The sequence below is a fragment of the Meriones unguiculatus genome, chromosome 21 (assembly GCF_030254825.1).
Source record: "Meriones unguiculatus strain TT.TT164.6M chromosome 21, Bangor_MerUng_6.1, whole genome shotgun sequence".
Classification (NCBI taxonomy): Eukaryota; Metazoa; Chordata; class Mammalia; order Rodentia; family Muridae; genus Meriones; species Meriones unguiculatus.
The window spans coordinates 33,998,822-34,015,125 of record NC_083368.1 but is presented as its reverse complement, the minus strand read 5'-3'; the positions used below and the strand labels follow the sequence as shown (position 1 = coordinate 34,015,125).

The following is a 16,304-nucleotide window of genomic DNA, read 5'->3' as shown; positions in this document are numbered from 1 at the left end:
ACATCTCAAGAACATATACTGCTGCTGTTCATTTTAGAACTGACTGACTGCCTCAAGTGTCACTTGGAACAGTGAGTGTCAAACTAGAGCTATGACTGAGGTCTTCTACACAAGGCGATTGCTTTCTTATCTGAGAGCAAATGTGAGAATTCTGGATTTCCTGCTTTAGAACCCTCAGAGACAGCCAGAAGATGTTCCTAATCTACCTAAGTTCCTCCCCATACACCACTAGATCTCTCTGTTCAACTTCAACCTTTCCTTTTATTTCAAACAAAGGAGTCATGTGACTAGAACCACAACCAACCAAGGCCAAATTAAGACATGGCCAAGCAGATATATGGTTCAGACAAACTTGATTGAAATTAAAAAAAAAAAAAGATGCATCAGAAGGCAGAAATTTTCTAAATAGTGAAGTAGTTATCTTTTTTCTTTTTTAAATTTTTTTACTTTTTATTTTTATTAATTAGTTTATTCACTTTTATCCTTTAGCTCCCTACCCCCTCCCCTCCCAACCCTACTCTCCCTCTTTCTTCTCCACTCATGCCCCTCCAAATGTCTACTAATAGGGGAGGTTTTCCTCTCCTTCCTTCTGATCCTAGTCTATCAGGTCTCACCAGGACTGGCTGAATTGTCTTTCTCTGTGGCCTGTTAAGGCTGCACCCCCTATGAGGGGGAGGTGAGCAAAGAGCAGGACAATCAGTTCATGTCAGAGACAGTCCCTGTTCCCATTATTAGGGAACCCACTTGGACACTGAACTGCCATGGGCTAGGTTATCAAAGCATGGTCCTTGGTTGGAGTATCGGTCTCAGAAAAGACCCCTGTGCCCAGATTTTTTGGTTCTGCTGCTCTCCTTCTGGAGCTTCTGTCCTCCCCAGGTCTTACTATTTCCCACTTCTTTCATAAGATTCCCTGCACTCTGCCCAAAGGTTGCCCATAAGTCTCAGCATCCGCTCTGATACCCTGCTGGGTAGAGTCTTTCAGAGGCCCTCTGTGGTAGGCTCCTGTCCTGTTCCCAGTTTTCTCCCTCTTCTGATGTTCATCCTCTTTGCCTTTCAGAAGGAAAGAGGATTGAGCATAATAGGCAGAGTCCTCCTTGATTAGCTTCTTTAGGTATACAGCAGTTATCTTAAAGACATTTCTCCTAAGGGGTGCAGGTATGGTGGCACACATCTTCAATCCCAGCACTAGGAAGGCAGAGGCACTCAGATTTCTGTGAGTTTCATGCCAGTTTACATACACAGCAAGTTCCAGGCCACCCCTGCCTCAAGACAGACAGGCTGACAGATGGGTGAATAAATGGATGAATAAATGAATGCAAATAAATAATTATAAGAAAATATTAATAATTCTCTGGTATTCAACATGAATGTAAGATTCAAGTATGAATTTTAAGTAGTATTTTCAAGTATGAATTTTAAGTAGTATTCAATTATAAATTAAATATGACTCCTAAGATTCACAGAGTATCAAGCTGTTTTCCACTGACTCTCTGGTCTAAAAACTGATGATTCACAGGATCATCACAAACACAAGGGCTTCCTAACTTGGGGCAAGGTCTGCATTTTAGGGATGTGCTGCACAAAACACTGAAGCCTCTAGTAACTAAGAACAGTCTATTTCAATATTGTTGTAGGAAGGAATAAAATTCAAATGTTCTGATCACAAAAAGAAAACAACAAATATTTGGGGTCACAACAGATTAACTGGCTTGATTTAATCATTCCATGCTATATAGAAAATCAATATTACTTTGTACTCCATATAACTGTAAATGCATAAAAGTATAAATAAACCTCAAAACTAGTATTTTTTTTTTAAGAAAGAAATGTATGCTTTTCGAAATCAGGAACAAGGTGTGGCATAAAGAGACGAAGGGAAACAGGAAGGTGGCAGGGCTAGGCAGGACAAAGCAAACTGGGCTACTAAGAGCCAGAGAGGGGCTGTCCCACAACCATACAACCAGCCTCGGCCAACACTGTACACTTAGATAAATCGCACATTTAAAAACCAACTCCATGCAGCAACTTTCTAGGGAACCTAAGGTGAGCTCATGCTACCACAACTTTCCTGGGACAGAAAAATGCACTCAGGACAAACTTCTACCCATTCACAGAAAAGACAAGCCTTTCTCCTTCTCACACACATCACTCATGTATATAATGTGTGCTTTCTATACATTGTATCATCTAAAATAAAGCAATTATTAATTTCTAGTCATTCAGGTCACTTTCAATTTCATATCTGATTACATCTCCCTCCTGCATCACAACATCCATTAATATAAAAGTTCTAGGGAGGAACTTCCTGATAAATGTAAAAAGCCCAAATCTGAATCAGTTTCAAACATTTTACAGCTAAATCTTGTTACATAAGACATTTACTTTAGCATAACTAAAATGGGCTTTTTAATTAATGGAAAGTATAGTTTCAGCAGTTAACCAACTTCCTCAACTTCTTGCCACCCGAGTCTATGCTCATTCTTCCCTCCTGTAATAGACAGTGACCTTTGCAAAGTCAATCCTTGTAAAGTCTTGGCATTTTATGTTCTATTTTACTTTCCAGTTCTTACTCTCTTCCATCAATTTTCAAATTTTCAAGTTTCTCTTTTCTTAATTCTATGTGTTTTCACAAATCTTCCTCCGGTTTTACACCTACACTTCAGCCAACTCTCCCTAAATCTGACCCAAAAATAATTGGCCATGACTTCTTTGTTGCTATAAATAGAACATACAGTTGCAGTCTTCATTTTCCCTGGCATTTCTAAAGCTAGTTTTTACTCACGGTGCAGGAATTTCCCCTCTGTGACTCTTTTATTTTGCTCTAACTAATCCACCACCCCAGTTTTCCTCCAGGTCCCCAAAGGCGACTCCTGGAGAGTGAGATCTCAGTCTTGTACATGGGCACTGCCCTCTCTTGCACACCCAGTCTTGTTCTATCTGCCCCACTCAAGAACACACCCAGGGTTTGCACTGACTGCACTATCTGGTTCCCCACTGTCCTATCACTTGCAAAGCAAACGATGCTCTAAGTTTTTTCAGAACTCAGAACATGTCAACAGTTTCCAAGGCTCCGTGCAAGGCCCTGGGTACACTTTCCAACAAGGGGAAAAAATGGAGAGAAAAGAAAGAAAAGGAACTCCTGAGTACACTAAGATACTAGAGATAATTCTTTATTCACTTAGATAATCTAGTTTAAGTGTAAGTGCTGTTGTTGAGCGTTTTCATAGTGACAGTTAATAACGGCAACTAGTTTAGCATTGTACATTTCAAAATATTTGCTTTAAACAAAAGATAAAAGATAATTATTAAAAAAACAAAGACCACTATTATATAAAATGAAATGATACTTAAATTTTCCAGAAAACCAACTACTTGAACCACCTGGACCTTTAAAACAAGCTGTAATAATACTCTCAATATTTCTATAATGGGCAAAGCTTGGAGAAATAGTCCCCAAGACAGGCAAGGAAGATGGCAGTAGATTTATTCTCACCTATTATTATATAAAAATGACGTCACTCAGACTGGAAATAATATGAAAAAGAGTTTCAAGAAGGTAACAAGAGGTGGACTGAAAAGCATTTGCTCTTCTATACCTCAAGAGCTGTTAATTATTTCACTGTACTGTCCATTTATGAACACAAATGTTAAGCCAAGAACGCCATATTAAATCTCAATGCTTATTAACATCATATGTTGAACAATTCCTACATAAAAATTACTGACAACAGAATCAGGTTAAATTTTGTGTGTACCTTATACAGCTGTAGTGTTTAAAAGTGCTGGCCGCCTTCTGACATTCCAGGCACAGTTGAATAGCTCCTGGGTAGTCCTCCTCCTTCAGACAGAAGGGAAGTCGTTAGACTAGACACAAGTCCTGAGAAAGCCTGATAAACACACACCCCTGCAAAGATCAGAATTCTAATGACTGGAAACTAACAAGACAGGCTGAGTTAGCGGCAACTGACCTGGGGCCTAAATACACATGAGAAAAGGTTATGCCCCGATCCTATCCTTCCAGTGCTTATGTCCCTGAAAGCAAGCCTTACTGCAGAAGCTAGTTCCCGAGGAGGCTTCTTGTTACATATCTTCTTGTAATGTTTCTAGAACATGTGCCAAAAGTCTGCATTCTTTTTGCAATGAGTTTCAACTGTTTTACCACCAAGCAATCAATCAATATATCTGAACAGATACTGATAAACTACATAGCTTCGAACTCAACTGTCTCCCAAAACCCATGTGACAGGGCCTTAGTGGCCAGGCTGCAGTGCAGCCTTCAAGAAGCACAGCACTATGGAATTGGAAGGAAGCATGTCACTATGGATATGGCCCTGTGGAATACACCAACCCCTCATCCCCTGCTCCTCCCCAGGCCACCCCTCTTCCTTTCCTGGTTGCCAGGTGGTGAGTGAAAGGACTTCTGTCTGCTAGGTCCTCAGCCTTGCTGGACTGCTTCACCGCAGACTTAAACACACAGACCCAAGTGACCATGAACTGAGACCTTTGAAACCCTGAGGGGAAATCTCCCTTTAGGTTATTTTCGCAGGCTAACACCTTAATTTAAAAACATGTTGCCACCTAAATAATTATTGAATACCAAATGACTATTTCCAATAGAGGTCTCAGACCCTAGTTTAGCACTTAGAGTTTAGAAGTAACACTAGTCATACAGAAAAGGAAAAAAAAAATTCCTTATGTTTATATTTAAATCCAACCAATACAATTCAAACACCAGGGATGCTAAGATAATGACAAAGAACCTATCCCACAGAAATCAAATACCAGTGTCCCAGAATAGCTAATATGTCAATATACTTTAGTAAACCTTACTATGACAGAAAATATCAAAGGGAAACAGATGGCTAGCTCAGGAAACAAATTATTCTATGAGATACCAAATATAAAGAAAATATTACCCATTTCACAAATCACTCCTGTATGTTAATTGTGAAATTTGATTTGATGATTTGGACACAATGAAAAGTCTAAAACTAGCATGAAAATACTACTTCAAAGTAAATGTTTTCCCAAACAAACTTCATTTTCCAAATGAATTATATGTTGACAAGAACGGTTCAAGTACCTTTCCTGTTAAATATTCTCCTTATAGCAGAGACCAACCAGAAGAAAACACAGATGAGAATTTTGCCCTCTAATATTTTTTCTTTGTAATATTAACTTACTTAGCATCAAGAAATTTACAAAGTTTGCTCACTCACCTCCAGCATTTCACTTAAGCGTACATCAGTTCTTTGCTAAAAAAGTAAAAAAAGGAGGGTGGGCGGTCAAATCTGATTCAACTACAAATTCACTTGTATTTTTTAAATTAATTTTTATTATTTTAAATTATGAGTATCCAGGAGCAGGGGGTGTGAGCATGCAGATACAGGTGGCCACAGAGGCGAGGGCTCTAGACCCATGGTTCCGGAGTCGCAGGCAGGTATGAGGCACTTGGAGTGTGTGCTGGAAATTGAACCCAGGTCTACCAGAACAACAGTTTGGGCTCTAGACTGCTGAACCATCTCTCTAGTCTGCAAGTTTTAACTTTTAAAAAGTGACTCACACATACCAGTGTTTTTATGGTTCTCAGCGACTTCAGAAGTCCAATCAGCAACTGACGCTTCCTTTGATTTGCAAGAAGTCCCAAGCTGGCCTGAGTGAAACCTTCCTTCGCAATATTCAAATGTCTATGGAAGTGAACAACAGTGTAAGGATTTTCTAGACTACAGGAGCTTTGTCCACACACAACAGTTAGGCAGGCAATAGACGCAAGGTAGGTGGACTGTAGCTGATCCATCCACTGCTCATGACCCAAGCTCAGCAAAGCACAGAGATTAAGAATAACCATCTCAATCACCTTCGCCTGGATAGACAGTACTTTCTTCAAGGTTGCCATATACAGATGAGCTAAACATTCTGAATGTAACTTTTAAATATGACTTTCCTGATTGTTTTATGACTATTCTTACTATATGTAGTTTATTATAAATAAATAAGGTCCATATTTAAAAAAAAATAGCCATCTCAAACCAGTGCAAAAGTTGACAGAATAATCTTATATTTGTAAATCTAGCAATCAACTGGCACTGCATTATGTATTCTTTGTTGTTTCTTTTTTATTTTCTTAACAATCTGTTTCTATAGTATATGACAAAAAATAGCCTACAACAGAAAAAAGAAAGAAAGGGGGAAACCTACATTTTCTTCTTTACAAAGAGTGTACAAGGAGCTATGTCAGTCCCTGGCACATGCCTTTCCGGTGCAGTTTTTAGATTATATGCTGCTTATTGAAAGGGCTCTATGCATTCCAGCCACAGTATCAGCAGCAGACCTCACGGCCGCTCTTGAAATAGCTTTGAGCTGAGAGAGCAAAGTCATGGAAGCAGTACCTCCTCCCATTTGTGCAGATGACAGCAGCCAGCTGAAGACCCGTCTGCAGGGACGTAACTCTTTCAAGCTCCTGCAGGAAGAGCAGATACAGACTATTGTCTCGGGTGTTTGCTTTCTTCCTAGCAAAGGCTCCACTGTTTAAAAACAAATAAATATAAAAACCTGACTCTGAAAACAAACTAGTAACAAAGATCCTTAGCCTTGAAAATTGTTAGCGTATTACATGAAAAGTAATTTGAAATACCTACTTCCAATTGATTTCCACAATGACAGGTAACAAAATATTTAGTTGGTATTGTTGTAAGGAAAGCTAACCTGATCTGTTTCAGGCAGGAATACACACCAATAATGCATCATGTATATGTTTCTGCCCAACAGAACCTTAACAAAGTGACTAAAGACACAATAAATCTGATTTCTGTCTCCAAGGAGTTTCCATGAATTCTGAAAGGCCCCTCCCTTCGGTGTATGTGTGCACTATGAGAACCTGTGTATGCAAACAGAATCCAGAGGATACTGGGCGCCCTGCTCTGCCAACACCCACGCCAGTGTCGCCACAGTAGCATAAGCTACAGGGCGGGGGATATGATTTCCCCGGAAATAAGCCCCCTGGAAGGTCCCTGGCAATCTCATCCCACTTGGAAAAGAGACGAGTTCTGAGATTTCTATGCTTCTTCAGTTGTGGCTCTGGGGCTGGAATAATGAATTCTTTGATCTTTCTCTGTGACACCTGAAACAGCACAACTAACTTTATAAAGAAATTTATTATTAGTAGATTGTTAAAGGCTTTAATAAAAATAAGTTTAAGGAAAGTAATGAATTAGATTTAGTATTAATAGGCATTAAGAATAGTGGAAAAATAACAGGCTCCTTCTTAAGAAATAATAGCATGAGAGGTGCAGCTGACGAGAGTCTCCCCCTCCCTTCAGTGCCTTGTTCCTAAGGAAGATCATAAATCTTGGGCAGGACATATGGGAGGAGGGTTAACAAAGGTGTAGTTAGATTTTGATATAGAGAGGGACTTTGGCAGGCATCTGACTTAGCTCCTGACTTTCCTCTTCACTGGTTAGCAATAATGAAACTATATTTGAGGTTTCTTTTCCTTTGCTTGCTCTGATCAAGAAGTTTTTAGGCCAAGATTACTTGTGGGTACTGCTTTATGTTTGACTGCATTTTGAGTTAAAACATAAACTTTGTATCCTTGGTAAAAGTCTGAATGTTCTGGAAAGCATGCCAATTTTAAGGTGCTTCCTTGTGAGATCACTATAAAAATACTAGCTTGACTTCAGTAAAGTTGCAGCAGAGTCAAAACCATCAAGGTGTCTCTGTCTGTCAATTCTTCACCGAAACCGTGTCTTCCTGTCCAAAGCCTTGTTCTCCCAAGGACAACGGGAGCCCGACTGGGCCGGTCCGTGGCACTGCTCTATCACTCTTCCTTGTTCCTTTTAGACAGGGTCTCTCACTGAGAACAGCCAGCAAGCTGCAGTGAACCTTCTGTCTGTAAATCCCACTGCACTGGGGTTAGAGCATACATAAACACATCCAACTGTTTAAATGGGTACTGTAATCCAAATTCTGTGCACGCCTCAAGCATTCTTACCCACTGAGCCATGTCTCCAATCTACAGCGCTCTGCTTCAGGTGAGGACAGAGAGCTACAGATTTAATCCCAATAGCAACGTACTTTTATGTTTAATTACTAATCCACACCTTTGTCACAAAGTTCATGAAAGCAATTTTCAATGGTTCTTTTATTTCAATTTGATAAAATGTCACAAATATACACATTCATACATGCATACATACATGTACACACTACAGAGAAAAGAAATAAGTATTATAACTTAAGTTTCAAATAAGTCATTCAACCAGTTGTAAATTTTACTACGACAAGCCGCAGAGAGTATCCTACCTTTACATAAGCAGGCTGTTTTTCAAGAATCAAATCTGCCACTTTTTTAGAGACCTACGAGAACACACAATCAAACAGAAGAAATAATGAAAAACCCCACTCTCCACTCTATTATTTTCTTCAGCTTTTAGAACACTATGGGAACAATCATCCTATTTACATTTACCTGTGCTATGTAGTTAGTATAAATTAGCATTGACACCACCCTACTGGAAACTCAATAAACAGCCATATGATTGTTAGGGATATGTGCTTCTTTACCTGCGCTAACAAACAGAAAGCAAAGCAGAACTATCTTTAAAGACAAAGAATCTCATTTGGAAAGATGAATGAATTTGTTAAGGTAAAACGTAATTAACTGATTTTACAGAGGTAATTAATCTATGGGGAAATGAAACTGCTTGCACCATGTAAAAAAATAATCTGGTTTTAGGTTTTAGACAACTAGGAATAGCGCTACCTCAAGATCCAGCTATACACTCCTAGGCATATATCCAAAAGATGCTCAAGTACACAACAAGGACATTTGCTCAACCATGTTTGTAGCAGCTTTATTCGTAATAGCCAGAATCTGAAAACAACCCAGATGTCCCTCAATGGAGGAATGAATACAGAAACTGTGGTACATTTATACAATGGAATACTACACAGCAATTGAAAACAAGGAAATCAAGAAATCTGCAGGCAAATGGTAGGAACTAGAAATGATCATCCTGAATGAGGTGTCCCAGAAGCAGAAAGACACACACGGTATATACTCACTTATAAGTGGATATCAGACATATAATATAGGATAAACATATTAAAATCTGTACACCTAAAGAAGCTAAGCAAGAAGGAGGACCCTCAGTAAGATGATCAATCCTCACTCAAAAAAGCAAATGGGACAGACATCAGAAAAGGGAGAAAATAGGGAACAGGACAGGAGCCTACCACAGAGGGCCTCTGAAAGTCTCTACCCAGCAGGGTATCAAAGCAGATGCTGAGGCTCATAGCCAAACTTTGGGCAGAGTGCAGGGAATCTTATGAAAGTAGCAGGAGATAGAATGACCTGGAGAGGACAAAGCTCCACAAGGAGAGTAACAGAACCACAAAATCTGGGTACCAAGGTCTTTCCTGATACTGATATTCCAACCAAGGACCATGCATGGAGATAACCCAGAACCCCTACACAGATGTAGCCCATGGTAGTTCAGTGTCCAAGTGGGTTCTCTAGTAAGGGGAACAGGGACTATCTCTGACATGAACTCAGTGGCTGGCTCTTTGATCACCTCCCCCTGAGGGGGGTACAGCCTTACCAGGCCCCAGAAGAAGACAATATAGCCAGTCCTGATGAGACCTGGTAGGCTAGGGTCAGAGGGAAGGGAAGTAGGACCTTCCCTATCAGTGGACTTGGGGAGGGGCATGGAAGGAGAAGAGGGAGGAAAGGTGGGATTGGGAGGGGATGAGGGAAGGAACTACAGGTGGGATACAAAGTGCATAAACTGTGATTAATAAAAAATAAATAAATCTTTAAAAAAAGAAAACAAACAAGTCACTTGGTCCCTACTTTGCAAAGTTGAAAATACATGGGTTTTCTTGACAGTTTGTTTTGGGTTGGTCGGTTGCTTGTGATGCTATGAAGCTGTGTAAGGTTTTCTCTTTAACTCCATGAATAACATTAATGTTCACAGGTTAATATTAGCTTAATTTAGATTAACACAATCCCATAAAAAAAAGTGTCAGGTAGGAACCATAAGAAAATGAAATCAGGTAGCACTAGCTCTACATCCTGGAATCTGCCATATGGTAACGTGTGATTTTTCCTCAGATGAGTTTACGAAGAAAACTGCAGTTCAGTGGGTCTGCGCTGTCACACCACTGCTGTCCTACTACAGGACCTCCTAGCATTCCTGGGTGTAACAGGACAGAGAAGCATTGATTTCCTTGACTGGTAGATCTGTTAGTAACAAGGACGTGTTACATCCAAACATAATTTCTACTGGCTTAAAATAATTAGCAATACCACGATACCATTAACTCACCTCCCATGTGTTTCATAAACCTATGTTTAGCCTCACACAAAGGAAATAGTTGCAGAACTTTATAGCATTGAAGGAAATGTGGTTCTACCTATCATTTCACAAGTAAAACAAGAGTGAAGTGAAGCAAGCTACCCATAGTTACAAAGCAACAACTCTGACTTTCTGCATCTTAGTTCTACATTCTCTCTCCATATATTTTGACTGTAAGTGGGACTTTTACAGTGACATTTAAAAAATGCTCCACTACAAAAATATGGGTCGGGAAGTCATATACACAGCACAGCGGGAAGTCATATACACAGCACAGATGCCTATGGGTGCTTAGAAAGAAAGCTTTAAGCCAGCAATTCTTAGCCTGCGGGTCACGACCCCTTCGGGAGAAGGACCCTTTCACAGGGGTCACATATCAGATATTTAAATTACAATTCACAACTCACAAAATTACAGTGATGAAGCAGCAATGAAGATAATGTTATGGTTGCAGATCACCACAGCATGAGGAACTGTATTAAAGGTTTACAACGCTACGGAGATTGAGACCACTGCTCTAAGCTCTTTGATCACATCCAGGGACCAGAAGGAGAACCTCAATCTCTAGAAGAAAACCTATCGAAACAGTAGCAAGAAAGTGCAGAGGCATACAACAACACATATGTCATCTGAGTCATGACAGACAACTGGATGTGTACATGGTATCTGTATATGTATATGTGTATATGTGTATATGGTATTTCTCTGTAAATGTTACACCTCTGTTTTCATGCAGTTTTACCAAAAAGAAATGCATTTACAATTTAAAAAAAAAAAAGAAATCCATTTACTTACTGCAGCTTGTTGTTTCTTTAATTTATCTCTGTATTCCTCCAATTCTTGTAGATTGAGAACAGGTGGAAGCTTCTGTAGCAAAATACAGATAGAGACAGACAGCCAGACAGATGGATGAGGAGCAAAATCTGTTACATTTGGTTTCATTTCCCCAAACACTTCTAACTAGAGAACTATAAACTACACTCGCAACAGCAGCAGGGCCCACAGTCCTCCAATGTTTCTGCACAACCTCTGTCTCCCAAACACTACAAAAGCTTCAGTATCTGTTTTACAGGGTCCACTGCTTTCAACTGGTCCGGCCTGGCCACACCCACTGCTGCTACTCTCCAGGTAGGAAGCCAGACCCGCTGGGCAGCCTGTGGGTGAGTGTTTAAATGATTTCGGCCAGGGGAAATAAGAAAAGACTAACAGTGATCCCCTCTCCTACCTGCTACCTCTAATTATGAAAAATCTCAATGCAGATGTTTCTCTCAGGAATACTCTGAATAAAGTGACGACTACAGTGAAGTCAGGACTGTAAGTCACCACAAAGTAGAAAAGCTGCAACTGTGTACAACGGAACACAAATTCCAAGTTTAAAACACTTCTGATATGTTGACTTTTTTTATCGAGTCCCCATAAATATAGACTGTCAGCATTCCAACAGTTTTATACAGAAGGCTTTTCAGCACAATCCACACTTCTGACTGAGAAAGTCGGTGCTCTAGTGAAGCCTGGAGCAGCACGCATGTACTCCTTGCTACCCAGGAGGCTGAGGTGGGGAAGCCACTTGCACCGAGGGATTTGAAACCATTCTGCAACCTACAGCCAAACAAAAAGTCTCACGTAACGTTTTCTTAGCATTTATTTTAAATTTTAAATAATTAAAGTTTAATTTTGATTCTACTTTAATTAGCATTTTTAACAGAACTATGAAAGTACTGTGAGAAGCAGTATAGCATCATGCTGCACGGCAGCAATTAAATACCAAAACCACAGACGAGCTTCCTTATCCAGCACTCCAAACTTGCACGTAATACCATGGACTGACAGTTCATTAAGTTCATATTGCGATAATCACAAACCTATTATAATAACTATTAGTGTTAGTAAAAAATATTAGTTCCCTCTAAACCAGATCTTACAAACTCATTCATATGAACGGAGAAAATGGGCTTTAGATGTGTTTTAATTGAAGTTTTCTTTTACCTCCAGCTCATATTTAACAATATCAAACGGGTCCGCAGAAAAATAGACTTCCTCAATACTATTAATTAGTTCTTGTTCAGCTTGAGGGTCGCTTGGCTGTTCTCGAAGTTCCCTGAATTCCTCCTTTAAAAGAAAAAAAGTCATCATTATAGTATATGTAATTTCTAAAATTCCATCTGCATAGAAACAGATGACCTGTGTCTTCAGTCACACACCTTCTGAGAAACCTTCTGACCAATAACACAATCTAATTAGAAACCAGGAAACTAGGGAAGATCCAGACACTAAAACACTGTCTTCTACTGAAGTGAGGAGAAAAAGAATTCAGATTGTATTCTGAACAACTTGTATGCCAGAAAGGTTAAAGAATTTAAATGTTTAAGGAAAGAAATGCAAGTAACTATGTAAATCTATCACAGACACATAGCATAAACGCACATTTTATCACATCAATAATATTCTAAAAATCTGTCTGAGCACACAGAACAAAACACTATCTCAATAACCTCTAGGACCCAGTCTCTGGGCAGTGAACATCTAACTCGGCTAGGAAGCAGAGGGCAGCTAAGCATGCAGCCCGGGGTTTCCAGGCTTCATCCTGTGCGCTATGAAGCGTCTCCAGTATGTACGAACACTGCAACACAAGAGCTGTGTTCCAAAGCTGAGTACTGAGTAAAGGTCTTCCTTCTCACGGCTCCTACAGAAGCTTCACAGAAAGATCCTGTCCTTAGCATTAGTGCCATTATGCTATGCAATTTCAATCAATTCTCTGACAACCCTTGTTAACGGGAAAATCTCCTCAGTTTAGCTAATCACTTCTTCCCAGGCAGGTTAGTCAAGATGTTAAGCTAAATATGGTACACACACTTACCATCCCAACACTTAGAAGGCTGAGGCAGGAGGATCTTGAGATTAGGGACACCCTGAGCTATCCAGCCGGACTCTGTCTAAGAAAAACCAAAGGGAGGAGCAGCCTTGCTAGTAGGCCACAGAGGAGGACATTGCAGCCAGTCCTGATGAGACCTGATAAGCTAGGGTCAGATGGAAGGGGAGGAGGATCTCCCTTATCAGTGGACTGGGGCAGGGAGGAGATAAGGGAGGGAGCGTGGAATTGGGAGGGAAGGAGGGAAGGGGCTAAAGCTGGGATACAAAGTAAATAAACTGTAATTAATATAAAAATATAAAAATTTAATTAAAAGAAAAGAAAAATCAAAGACCCTGTCTTAACAACAGAAAAAAAAAAGACATTAATTCAAGTAGTCCTTTGAGAATTCCATATACTGTGCTTTAATCTAATTCAGCCCGTCAACTCTTTCCACAGCCGCCCTTTCTTACCTGCCCAACTCTGTACTCTTTTTATTTTAAACCCATCAAGTCCAATTTGTGCTGTACACATATTCTCCGATGTGTGGCCTTCCTGGGAGCACAGGTCCACTCTTAAGAAAGCCTAATCTTCCTTTTCCCATTAGCTCCCCAGCTATTATAAACATTAACAACTTAGTCATTCAGCTTTCAAAGTTAATATGAAATTTATGGAAATACAAAGGAGCAGTTGTTTTAAAACCTTACCATCACTAATATAATGCTCAGCAAAACTCTTAACGGATCACCACCATTCATTCACTTGTTGTCTGTCTTGAGGGTGTGCCACAGCACACACGTGTACAAGATAGGGGACAACATGCAGGAGTCCGTTCACAACTTGCATCATGTGGGTCCCAGAGGTCGAACTTTTCTTAGTGTTGCTGATAAATGCCTTTACTCATTGAGCCATCTTATCAGCCCCAATCATTGCTAATTAAATATACAAAATTAGCACATAATTTATCAGACAACTAAAGGACACTGAGTGATGGTCTATGATTTACTGTGGACATACTTCTTACCTATTAAAAATAGCAACTGTGCCCGATCTGCGGCCACCAAGACCAGCACGCATCAGGGAGCAGCAGATAAAAGCCTCTCCCCCCTACCCCCACCCCCTCTACTGGCCTGCCACAGCCTGCCAGCAACAGTGGCAGGTCTGCCCAGGGCCCTCAGTGCTGCACTGCCCCTGCAAGACCCACACCCCAGTTCCCTGGCCTGAGACATTTCCAGGGACTCACCCCAAAGACCAGCACAGATCAGGGAGCAGCAGGAAAACCAGAGGACTGCAGCCATTAGGGACAATGAGCTCTACAACCCCAGAGACCTATTACCATCAGAGACCACAAGGCCCGTGAGTAACAGAGTCAACCAAACAGCTGGAGGTCTGCACAAGAACACTAGGTATCAACAAAACCCCGGGCCATAATGACACCACCAAAACCCAGCTATCCTACCGCAGCAAGTCCTGAGGATACTACCACATCCTAAGTACAAGCAAACAATCTTAAATTTGAAGTTATGAAAATTATAGAGGCCTTAAAAGAAGAATATATATATATATATATATATATATATATATATATATATATCCCTTAAAGAACTGCAGGAAAATACAACCAAACAGGTGAAGAAATCGAATAAATCCCTTAAGGAAGCCTATAGGCTGCTCAGTCTCCAAGTTGGCTCCCTAGTAAGGGGCATAGAGGCTGTCTCTGACATGAACTGAGTGGCTGGCTCTTTGATCACCTCCCCCTTGGTGATGCAACCTTGCCAGGACACAAAGGAAGATGATGCAGCGAGCATCGATGAGACCTGATAGGCTAGGGTCAGAGGGAAGGGGGGGGAGGTCCTCCCATACTGGTGGTGGGGTGGGGGGACTAGGGAAAGGGCATAAGGGGAGAAGAGGGAGGGTCAGTGGGATTGGGAAGAGACGAGGAAGGGGGCCACAGCCAGGATACAAGGTAAATAAATTGTAATAAATAATAAGTAAAAAATTTTTAAAAAGTAATGTGAAGGGGGAAGATGTTTTCTATGAAAAACTTTAAATTGAAAATGAGGTAAAGGGTGACTTAGGACACACTGTGGCCGCCGTGTGCACACGCCTATATATGCACATACTGGCACCCACACTTAAAACACACACACACACACACACACACACGTCAGGACATTGCAGAAATTGGCACCTTCTGTTCTCCCTAGGTTCTACCAGAGAACCCCTACAGCTGATAAACACCTTAAGCAAAGTGTCTGGGTACAAAATTAACTCAAAGACCCCCCTTTATACAAGCAACAAAAGGGCTAAGAAAGAAATTAGAGAAATAATACCTTTCACAATAGCAGCAAATAATATAAAATATAATTCTAACCAAGCAATTGAAAGACCTGTATGAGGAGAACTTCAAGTCTTTGAAGAAAGAAACTGAAGATTTTAGAAGATGGAATGATCTCCCATTCTTATGGATCAGTAGAATTAATATAATAAAAATAGCCATCCTGCCAAAAGCAATCTGCAGATTCAATACAATTCCCATCAAAATTCCAATGCAATTCTTTACAAACCTAGAAAGGGCAACCATTAACTTCATATGGAAAAACAAAAGACCCTGGATAGCCAAAACAATTATGTATAATAAAAGAGCTTCTAGTGGTATCAACATCGCTGCTTTCAAGACATACTACAGAGCAAAAGTAATAAAAACTGCATGGTATTGGCATAGAAACAGACAGGTTGATCAATGGAACCAAACTGAACACCCAGAAATCCACAATCCTACAGGCACTTGATATTCAAGAAGCAGAAGCCAAAGCAATACAATGGAAAAAAGATAGCATCTTCAACAAATGGTGCTGGTCTAACTGGATGTCTACATGCAGAAAAATGCAAATAGATCTGTATTTATCACCCTGCACAAAACTCAAGTCCAAGGGGATCAAAGCCCTTGACATAAAACCACACATTCTAAATTTATTAGAAGACAATGTGGGGAAAAGTCTGGAACTCAATTGCATAAGAGATAACTTCCTGAGCAGAACACCAAGAGCACAGGCTCTGAGATCAACAATTAATAAGTGGGATCTCATGAAACTGAGACA

At 40.3% G+C, this 16,304-nt stretch overlaps 1 protein-coding gene across 1 annotated transcript in view; it reads right to left on the bottom strand.

The window, feature by feature from the left end:
- The window catches only part of Vps50 (VPS50 subunit of EARP/GARPII complex), a 101,873-nt gene that overhangs the window by 67,590 nt on the left and 17,979 nt on the right, over positions 1–16,304 (bottom strand). Inside the window, exons 3-9 of the mRNA XM_060374004.1 lie at positions 12,342–12,464; positions 11,151–11,222; positions 8,302–8,355; positions 6,390–6,460; positions 5,570–5,687; positions 5,220–5,255; positions 3,756–3,838 (exon numbers count right to left, since the gene is read on the bottom strand). Coding sequence (XP_060229987.1) covers positions 3,756–3,838; positions 5,220–5,255; positions 5,570–5,687; positions 6,390–6,460; positions 8,302–8,355; positions 11,151–11,222; positions 12,342–12,464 — 557 coding nt within the window. The remainder of the gene's footprint in view (positions 1–3,755; positions 3,839–5,219; positions 5,256–5,569; positions 5,688–6,389; positions 6,461–8,301; positions 8,356–11,150; positions 11,223–12,341; positions 12,465–16,304) is intronic.